This window comes from Phyllostomus discolor, chromosome 6 (assembly GCF_004126475.2).
Source record: "Phyllostomus discolor isolate MPI-MPIP mPhyDis1 chromosome 6, mPhyDis1.pri.v3, whole genome shotgun sequence".
Lineage (NCBI taxonomy): Eukaryota > Metazoa > Chordata > Mammalia > Chiroptera > Phyllostomidae > Phyllostomus > Phyllostomus discolor.
Window position 1 is genome coordinate 160,267,828 of NC_040908.2, and position 10,559 is coordinate 160,278,386.

At 45.3% G+C, this 10,559-nt stretch overlaps 1 protein-coding gene across 3 annotated transcripts; it reads left to right on the top strand.

Moving 5' to 3' along the window:
• The first annotated feature begins 1,674 nt into the window (after window positions 1-1,674).
• On the top strand, window positions 1,675-4,656 carry CLP1 (cleavage factor polyribonucleotide kinase subunit 1). 3 transcript variants are annotated; one of them, XM_028516605.2, is made up of 3 exons: window positions 1,675-1,834; window positions 2,563-3,190; window positions 3,594-4,656. In XM_028516605.2, the coding sequence occupies exons 2-3, from the start codon at window positions 2,585-2,587 to the stop codon at window positions 4,263-4,265; spliced, it is 1,278 nt and encodes a 425-aa protein (XP_028372406.1). In that variant the 5' UTR covers window positions 1,675-1,834; window positions 2,563-2,584; the 3' UTR covers window positions 4,266-4,656. The 3 variants fall into 3 exon arrangements, with proteins under 3 accessions (XP_028372406.1, XP_035885360.1, XP_035885359.1); XM_036029467.1 differs by having other exon boundaries at window positions 1,722-1,829; window positions 2,538-3,190; XM_036029466.1 differs by having other exon boundaries at window positions 1,722-1,829.
• Window positions 4,657-10,559: the final 5,903 nt, after the last annotated feature.

The window sequence follows — 10,559 nt, forward strand, 5'->3', positions numbered from 1 at the left end:
CTTTACTGGGTGGCTGTGAAAGAAGGTACCTGAAAGGGCTTTGACAATGTAAGGCACTGTAAAAATGAAGGGCATTGTCATAGCTTCCCCTCCTCAAACTGTAATAAAAACTTGAAAGCTAACATCAGATGCTTTCTATGAATTACAGGCATCATGCTTAGTACTTTATGTGTATCATCCCATTCAATCTTCAAAACGGCTTTAAGACGTCAGGTACTGTTATTATTCCTATTTTACAGACAAGAAACTGGGTCTCAGGGAGTGTAAGCCTGTCATTTGTCCAAATTCACACAGTGAGCCAGTGGCACAGCGAAGAATACAGGAGTCCAAAGCACAAGCTCGTGACGAGAGGCTTCTAGTCGTGGCTCAACCTGTTGCCTGCAGGGTCAATGATTGGTTTTGTGTAACTGCCAGGGATTGTGGGAAGGAGCGAGTCCTCAACAACACTCCCTGCTCAGTAAGAGAGACGTTGTTGGGTAATGGCTGACTGACTGACTTATAGAACGCCTGGAAGAAATTCTTGAATTTTTATTCTTTTTTGTATTTATTTACTTACTCGCTTACTTTCTTATTTATTTTTGCCCTGGCCATCGTAGCTCAGTTGTTTTGAGCATTGTCCCCATAGTCAAGGTTGTGGTTCACCCTCTGGTCAGGGAACATACAAGCAGCAACCAGTGAATGCATAAATAAGTGGAACAAGAAATAGCTATTTCTCTTTTTATATATAAAATCAATAAATTAAAAAAACCCTTTTTTAGCCCTGGCTGGTATGGCTCAGTGGATTGAGCGCTGGCCTGAGAACCAAAGGGTCACCAGTTCAATTCCCAGTCGGGGGTGTATACCTGGGTTGGTCCAGGTCCCCAGTTCAGGGCATGTGAGAGGCAACCGACTGATGTATCTCTCACACATTGATGTTTCTTTCTCTCTCTTTCTCCCTCCCTTCCCCTCTTTCTAAAAATAAACACATAAAATCTTATAAAAAAAACAAAACCAAAAATCTTTTTTTTAACATCTTCTAGGTGCCAAGCACTGGTCAGGGAGGGGATGACAGCCAAGGTGGGCCTCTGAGAGGCTGTCAACTTTCCCTGCCACTAGGTTTCCTATCTAAAAAGGGTTTGCTACCCTGGCTGGTGTGGCTCAGTGGACTGAGCACCTGCCCTGAACCAAAAGGTCGGTTCTATTCCCATTCAGGGCACACGCCTGGCTTGCAGGCCAGGTCCCTAGTAGGAAGCACACAGAGGCAGCTAATCGAAGTTTCTCTCACACATTGATATTTTTCTCCCTCCCTAAAAAAATAAATATTTAAAAAGGTGTTTGCTAATTTCCTCACTTCCTGGCTTGTGGTCCAGGCAAGCAGGTTATCGTGGGCCCTAGCTAGGAAGTCTCCAACCCTTCCTGCCGCCCTTCCCCTGCCAGAGTAACAGGTGAACTGAACGGGGTGGGTAGTCCGTAACAGCCTCCTGGCAACCCTTGGTCCCTGGAGGCTCCCCCGCCCGGTGCGGGGGCGTAACCTCCACGCCCACTGAGGAACGGGTAGGGTTGGAGAACGTAGATCACCGTCACCCCGCCCACTTTTGGCGTCACAATCAAAACAATCCTTTAACTACAACTCCCAGAAGGCGCAGCGGCTGCGCGAACTTAACTGCTCACGGCAGTTCTCTCACGACTACACATCCCAAGGGGTATCGCGCGAACACCGCTCCTCCACTGCGCAAGTGCGGAACCTCGCGTGTTTCCGGCGTGGGTCCGGACCACAGCGGCTGCAGTTGGCTTTGGGTCCTGCCTGGCGGGGCTTTTCGGTTTACCACTTGGAGGTTTTGGCTGTGCGGGTGAGGTAATAAGCTCAAAAAAGCAACTGTCGTCTCCTTGGGACTTGGGAGGATTTCGTGTCTAGGTTAGCTGAGTCAAAGGCCACACCTAAAGCTGCTGTCCTTTATAGGAAAAAACTTAATTATTTTTTGGCGCTTTCTAGTTTACGAAGTGATGTTTCCCTCTAACAGTCCCTTCTAATCCCCATATAAACACTTTGTGTGAGGAAGTGTGAGTGCCTCCCATTGACATCTGAGGGAAAGGTTCAGAGAGGTTAAGTGATTCGCCTAAGGACAATACTAGTCGTTGCTGAGCGGGGCCTTGAAATGTTTTCTGAGTCCAAACCAGGTATTCTCTGTTTTGCATCGAATTGCAGACGCCCTTTCTTGTTAACCAAGAGGGTTGAGGAGAGGGCGTTTTTTTGTCTTCTCAAGTCTAGAGTATTCCAGTAGAGTGATGAAGGGAGCAATGAGATGATGTAATCAAGTCTTCTGTCATCCTGTAGATAGAATTTTATTCTGATGTCTGAGTTGTTTACTCACTCGGTGTATTTATTAAGGTGCTTGTGGGTTATCAAGGTGGGTTCAAGACACTAGAGATAAAGCAGCAAACAAAAATGCCCAACCTCAGTGGGGCTAGACAGATGGTGATTAGAGATAAGGAGAAATAGCAGGGCCTGGGAAAACATTCACTGGGGGATTTTCAACAGAGTTCTAACCTGTATTTAGATCTGATATTTAATTTGTGTCCTAGGCACAGCAGCTACATAGAAAAGATGGGAGAGGAGGCCAGTGATGACAAGAAGCCAACAACTAAATTTGAACTAGAGCGAGAAACAGAACTTCGCTTTGAGGTGGAAGCATCTCAGTCAGTTCAGTTGGAGCTGCTGGCTGGCATGGCAGAAATCTTTGGCACAGAACTGACCCGAAACAAGAAATTCACCTTTGATGCCGGTGCCAAGGTGGCTGTTTTCACATGGCATGGCTGTTCTCTGCAGCTGAGTGGCCGCACCGAGGTGGCTTATGTCTCTAAGGACACCCCTATGTTGCTTTACCTCAACACTCATACAGCTTTGGAGCAGATGCGGAGGCAGGCAGAGAAAGAAGAAGAGCGAGGCCCCCGGGTGATGGTAGTGGGTCCCACTGACGTGGGCAAGTCCACAGTGTGCCGTCTGTTGCTCAACTATGCAGTGCGTTTGGGTCGCCGTCCCACTTACGTGGAGCTGGATGTGGGCCAGGGCTCTGTGTCCATCCCTGGTACCATGGGGGCCCTCTACATTGAGCGGCCAGCAGACGTTGAAGAGGGATTCTCCATTCAGGCCCCTCTGGTGTATCATTTTGGGTCCACCACTCCTGGCACCAACATCAAGCTTTATAATAAGGTCAGAACCAGAGCCAAGGTGGGATGGAGGGTAGGGTTGCTATCAGGGTAGGAAGCTGTGCAGAAGTTTGCTAGTTAAAACTGTCTTATAGCCATTTCTTTGCTCCCTCTGAGTGGATATTAATTGCCACGTGATTTCGGAAAAGATAGTTTCAAATATAAGTCAACGTCAGATTGTTAAATGTTTCTGTGGGCCTATTAAGTTATTTATTAAATTTTCACTTAGGAGACAGAGAAGAAGCAACATAAAAATTAAATCCATGTTATGGTGTCAAAACCACAGCCATTTAAAATATTTTTCTTGTCTGTGATACTGCTTAGTCTAAGGAGGGACAAAATAGCTATGGGCTTTTTTTGTTTGTTTGGTTTTGTGTTTTTTTCCTCATCTTGATTGTCTTTTACAGATTACATCTCGCTTAGCAGACGTGTTCAACCAAAGGTGTGAAGTGAACCGAAGGGCCTCCGTGAGTGGCTGTGTCATTAACACCTGTGGGTGGGTCAAGGGCTCTGGTTACCATGCCCTGGTGCATGCAGCCTCAGCCTTTGAGGTAGACGTAGTTGTGGTTCTGGATCAAGAACGACTGTACAATGAACTGAAACGGGACCTGCCTCACTTTGTACGCACTGTGCTGCTCCCTAAATCAGGGGGTGTGGTTGAGCGCTCCAAGGACTTTCGGCGAGAATGTAGGGATGAGCGTATCCGTGAGTATTTCTATGGATTCCGGGGCTGTTTTTATCCCCATGCCTTCAATGTCAAATTTTCAGATGTGAAAATCTACAAAGTTGGGGCACCCACCATCCCAGACTCCTGTTTGCCTTTGGGCATGTCTCAGGAGGACAATCAGCTCAAACTAGTACCTGTCACTCCTGGCCGAGACATGGTGCACCACCTGCTGAGTGTTAGTACTGCCGAGGGCACAGAAGAGAACCTTTCTGAGACCAGCGTGGCTGGCTTCATCGTGGTGACCAGTGTGGATGTGGAGCATCAGGTGTTTACCGTTCTCTCTCCAGCCCCCCGCCCACTGCCTAAGAACTTCCTTCTCATCATGGATATCCGGTTCATGGATCTTAAATAGAGAGCAGGAAGCCTTGCTGCTCGGGGCATGGAGATGTGGCCATCACCAGAAGCAGATGGGCTGAAATGTGAGAGCCCGGGCAGACCACTGGATGGTAGACTAGTAAAAATGGACAATTCTACCTCTTCAAACGGGTGGTGGTAACCTAACTCTTCTGATCTCGAACTGATTGGAAAACCATGAGAATATAATTGGTTTCTTAGATCACCTAAGGTGCCACTTCGAATTCTCTCAGGCCCTGGCAATTCCCGTTTCTTTCACTGTGCTAGTTTGTGGACTAATTTTTAGGAGAGGTTTTTTTTTTTTAACTCATTACTTTATATTCTATATATAGTATTTGTTATCTCATTTATCCAGATGAAAAAGTGATTTAGAAGGACTTCTTATAATATAGTTCAAAGTTGGAAGTTCAAATATTTATTTTAATAAATATTTTTGCCATATCACAGACGTTGGTATATTTTTTTAAATTTTGTCTCTTTCTCTAAGAATTATAGAAACACGATTGGAATGATTCATTGCTAAGTGCTTAGAAAAGAGGAAAAACTAAGAGCTCACTTGTAAGCCAAGCAGGTGAATTTTTATGATGATGGTTCCCCTCTCTTCTGCACCTAGGTAAATTAGATGCTGAATCTGTTCTCAGTGCAGGGTTAACTATGAGGAACCAGAGAGGCCGGTGATAAAGTTGGGGGTGAGATTTAAGATCTAATCCCTTCTCAGAGATAGGTATATTTCTCCCAGCTGCAACTCTTTCCTATTGTCTATTTGCTTAGAACCACAACCTAAGTCAAAGTGTAAATTGAGCTTTCAGGTGGTAAGAAGCCACGACGGCCCATTCTCTGATCTTATGCAAATGATTGGTGTTCCTAGTCTGGACTTGGATTATGGAATAAGCATCTGACACCCTTCATCTGTTCATTCTTTCCACAAGTGTTTATTGAGCACCTACTGTTTGCTAGGAACTATTATAGATGGAGACCAAGGTAAAGTCTTATCGGAGCTTGTATTACAGAAAAAAGGCAAAAAAGAACATTGCTGTTCAGGGACTTTGGTTGATACAGGACAGTGACTGAGAGGCTACTTGAGATTGGATGGTCAAGAAAAGCCTTTCCTGAGTTAAGACCCAAATGTCTGTAGAATTTGGCCAAAATCTTCCTGGTAGAGGAAACTGCAAAAACATAAGGAAAAAGCTCAATGTGTTTGGTGAAGGAAAGGCCTACGTGGCTGGAGTGTAGTGAATCAAGGGGAGTGTGGTAAAAATTCAGGTGGGAAGGAGCAGCAAAAGTAAGATACTGTAGGGCTTTTGCAATCCCAGAGCAGTGGGAAACTGGGTGTGGGGGTGTATCTTAGTCCCTTAGGAATTCTGTAACATGTTACTATCTGGGTAGCTTATAAACATCAGAAATCAGAATTCTGGAGGCTGAAAAGTCCAAGGCGCCAGCATGGGCATGTTCTGATAAAGGCTGCCTTCCAGGTTGTTAACTGCCACCTTCTAGCTATGTCCTCATGTAGTAGAAGGGACAAGGGAGCTCTGTGGAGGCTCTTCATTCCTGACCTCAATACCTCTTGGAGGCCCCACCTCCTAATCCCATCATTTTTGGGGATTAGGATTTCAGTATATCCATTTTGGGGGACACAAATTCAAAGAATTTGATTTACATTTCAAAAAGATCATTGCTGTGTGGAAATGGGTTAAAGAGGCAAGAGTTGCTCTGGCTGGGTAGTTCAGTTGGTTAGAGTGTCCCAATACACCAAGGTTGCAAGTTTGATCCCCAGTCAGGGCACATACAAGAATCAACCAATGAATGCATAAATAAATGGAACAACAAATTGGTATTCCTCCCTCTCTCTCCCTAAAATAAAAGCAAGAGTAGAAGCAAGGACACAGGTAAGTTTCAATGTGAGAATCAGTGGGGAATTAGAGTAGGGCAGCAAAGGTGGAGTTGGTGAGTAGATTGCCTTGGGATATCTTGGATGTACAGTTGAAGGGACTTGCTGATGGGAGCAGAGAGGAAAAGCAAATGGAATCAAAGATGATTCCTGCATGTTTTACTTGAACAACTTATTTGGCTATGAGATGGGGGGAACTCAGGGAGGGGATAAGGGAATATTGTGTTCTATTTTGGCACTAAGTTTGAGCTATTACTCATCCATTTGGAGTTGCCATCCATATCAATGGCTGGAAACATATATCTGGAGGGTTAGGGCTGAAGGTTTGTGGGAGCTGTTGGCCTATTGAAAGCATTTAAAGCAGCAATATTACATGAAGTCACTTAAAGACTGGAAATCAGCAGAAGATGGACTTTTGGAGCACTCCAAACGTAAGAGGTGAGGTATAATTGGAGCTAGCAAAGGAGACTTGACTGTGGATCTGGAAGCATGGATGTTGGTGTTGACCTGGAGGTGTGAAAACTACACTTGGAATGGTGGGTATAAAAGTCCTATTGGAATATATTGAGATAATATAAATTGAAGAAGTAAGGATTATAACAGACAATTCTTTGAAGAAGTTTTGCTAAGAAAGAGAGTAGTGGGGGATATGGAGCCAAGGTAGTGTTGTTAGATTTTTAGATAGAATACTCACCCTAGTGGACTCGAGAGGGAGAGAATTTAATGATGGACATGGTATGTTCTTGACACTATCCTATTTTTTTCTGTATGTTTTTCATTTTCAAGGAAAACATCAAAGGAAAAGTTCAGAAGATGCAGGAATGAAGGGAATGGGATCCAGAGCACAAGGGAAGAAACTGTCTTTTAACACAAGCAGAGACATTTTGTAAGGACAGTAGGGAAGGCAGCCATTGTTGGGATCTGCCCTGCCTGGTATCAGAAGCTGTAACCCCCACCAAGGCTAAGGCTGAGGGAATGACCTTGGACTGTAAGCCAGCAAGGAGACAAAAGCTTCTCTCTCTGGCAGGAGCGCTGCTTCTGCTCCTTTTACTTCACCCTGCCTGGCCCCCAATGCTTGGTCGGTTAGCCAATGACGGGTAAGATTCCCCAAGGGAGGAACGACCTAAGACAGGCATGATCATGTGGGAGGCCCCCAAGAAAGGACTTTGAGGGGTACAGCAAAAGGGGGTGATGGACCCTCACCCCTTGGCTTTGACATAGCCTGAGTCCTCATTGCCTGCCAGAAAATCTCCTAATCTCTTGGCTGCCTTACTTCCCTTGCTCCACCTAAGCCTGAAACAATGACAGGGTAGTGCAGCTCTGTGCTGAAAAAGTCGGTTCCCTGGGTGATCAGGCCTAAGAAAGACTATGTAAAATCCTGTGAAACCTGCTTTGTTTAGAATGCTCTCAGTTGAATGATAAGGGTCAAAGGAAGAAGTAAGTTTGTTCCTCAAAGTTTTACAGCTCTTTTACCCTGACTCAAAATAGGCCCTCAGACTTCCTTGTTATCTGTTGTTTGATCCTTACTTCCTAAAAATGGTAATGAGCTTTACCTGAATTCTTATACAAACGAAACCAATAAAAAGCCTCTCTGGCGGGGGAACAGGGCGCTTCCCACTAGACAGAGTGGCCATTCTGTTCCTACTTCCCCACAGGACCTGGTTGTCTCTGTGTTTTTCTCGAGTGTTGACGAGCCATCCACAGCGTTCCGTGGTCACTGTCGGTCGGTGATCGCGTCAAGCCATATTTAAACATAAAGAGGTGTTGGTGCCAAAAGACAGGTCATTCTTTTCTAATTGAATCTAAATCCAAGGGTAACATTTTGTTCTTGTCTGCCTGTCTATTAGTGAGTTGAACTAAAAAGTGCTCCTGTGGTTTGCTAGCCATAGGCATGAGGAAATACAAGTGAAGAGGATTTGAAAAAAGTATAGGTGAACTACAGTAGAAAAACCATAAGGTATTTTTTGATTATATATATATATATATATATATATATATATCTCAAGTAATTATTTGAAGCCTGATGGTCTGGATATCATTGTTTTAGCCTAGATTTTACTGTGCAATACTTTTCAGACGTGGCTTGCAGTTTAAACCTTGTGGTCTATTGAAAATTCTTTCCAGGAAATATCTTGTGTGATCCTAAGGAAAACTGGACAAGATACTGGAATCTCTAAACCTTGGGCTAGTGATTATGCTGTTGTTAGTGCTCATCCATCCAGCTAAGAGTTTGGCATCCAATAGTTGAGTGTCCCAGGGGACTTCAGAATGTGTGCTTGGATGGTAAAAGATCCAATTTCTATTTGCATTTAGCACTGTAGGTTCTTAGACTGTCACAGGGGAAAAAAAAAAGTTTAATCTGTGAAGTTGGGGAAATGAGGAAGTCTTAAAATCCGAGAAAAAACATGCAATAGAAAAAAATGAAATTTAACTTCTTCCTAGGGAAACAACCTGACAGAAAAGTCTCTGTAAATAAAAGAAATATTCTGTCTCCAGTAATACCTTAACTTTACCTTTCATAAGGTCAAAAGTGTTTAGAAGATACCATTTTTTCTTTTCTTTTTTTAAAAAGATTTATTTATTTATTTTTAGAGAGGGAGAAAGAGAGAGAGAGAGAAACATCAATGTGCGGTTGCTGGGGGCCGTGGCCTGCAACCCAGGCATGTGCCCTGGCTGGGAATTGAACCTGCGACACTTTGGTTCGCAGCCCGAGCTCAATCCACTGAGCTACACCAGCCAGGAGATACCATTTTTAAAAATACACACGGTCACTAAATAGAACTCTCGAGTGTGTTTCAATAAATGGTGGATTGGAGGCCTTAGCAAGAATAAACTAGAACCTGATGTATATGCCATCTCAGATAAGAAACTAGACTAGATCCCAGAAAACAGAAGGTAGACCTTTCTCCATCTTGCTGCCTGGCGCTGAAGTATCAAACAGCAGTGAAACTAGCAACATTTGATACCAAACCCAAGAACAGACCACAGGATTTAGAATTACACTTTGCAAGTGAGGAACCTTGGCTTCGGGGAAGTGGCTGGTGGAGCACTTTTGGGAGACAATTACGTAATAGCCGGAGCGGCTTTCGAAAGATAAATGGCCTCGAGCTAAATGGGGAGTGAAAACCTGGCTTTGCTTTTGAGTTAACAGCAGTGTGGGGCTAATTAGGGCAAAGTGTGGCGCTGTGATCTACCTAGAGTGGGCCAGTACCTTGCTAGGGACACGAGCTTCTAGAGAACCTTTTCCTTACAGCGAGGTTAGGGATGCGGCGCCCACTCTTTGGGTTGCAGTGAGAAACTAAGGGAATTAATCGTATCCTAGAACGGGATCGCATGCTGGGGTGGCGGGCGAGGGATGGGAAGGCTACCACTGCCTCAGATGGCGCGCACTCCAAGCGCCTCCTTCCATCGATAGCACTGCTGCCTCAGGGCTCGGGCCGCTCTTCTTCCTCTTTATCCCCCCGCCTTTGGCAGGAGCGTCGCCCCACACGGCCTCTTCTAGTCCTGTCGCTTTCTCCATGCAGGACCCCCAGCCCATTTCATTCTCCTGGGATTCTGCTGGTACCACGAAACGCATTGGACTGACTACTTCATCAAAGTTAGTTTTCATCTTTGGTTGGTATGGCTCAGAGGATTGAACGTGGGTTTGTGAACCAAAAAGAACAGAAAGCTCATCGGTTCGATTCCCAATCAGGGCACATGCCTGGGTTGCAGGGCAGGTCCTCAGATGAGGGCGTGCGAGGGGGAATCAATCACTGTATCTCTTGCACATTGTTGTTTCTCTCCTCTTTCTCCCTCCCTTCCCCTCTCTCCAAAAGCAAAGTAAATAAAATCTTTTAAAAAATTGTTTTAAATAAAGTTTTCGCCCCAATTAAAAAAAAAGTAGTGCTGGAGGGGAGGGATAGTTAGTCGCCAAAAGCTTGGCCAATGAATGAAGGAGCTGAAGCAGGAAGACGGCGGGGCCTCTATAGGTGATTGGTTACACTAGAAGCCTGTCTTGACTGTACCACATTTATGTGGAGGGGGTTTGCGAATTCGAGAGGGTAGCTGCTTGCTTTTGAGTTCTTTCAGTACACACATATAACTGCTTTTTAGTTCCAAAGATTTATGCTTGGCTACAGTAGAAATAGGAAGTAACGCGCAGGAGAAAGGAAGGCTCACTCAGTAATTTCCCCATTCCTGACTCCTGCGCAGTATACGAACCCCCCTCCCAATTTTCTGCTGAACCCCACGGCCTTGCGGGCGCGCTCTCGCTTTCTCGCGTGCGTACGGCGCTGTGCTCCTGTAGCCAATCAGCCCGCGAGGTCGCTGCGGTCGCCGGGGTTCGCGCGCACGCCCTAGAGCGGAGTGGGGGTGGGGGCTGTGGGTGAATGAGCGAGTGAGCGGGGGCGGGCGCGGCGGTAA

What these genes read in the sequence shown, in the direction of transcription:
- CLP1 (XM_028516605.2), top strand. Translation starts at nt 2,585, where the DNA reads ATGGGAGAGGAGGCCAGTGATGACAAGAAGCCAACAACTAAATTTGAA. An exon ending in ACATCAAGCTTTATAATAAG is followed by an intron (nt 3,191 to 3,593) that starts GTCAGAACCAGA and finishes TGTCTTTTACAG; the next exon opens with ATTACATCTCGCTTAGCAGA.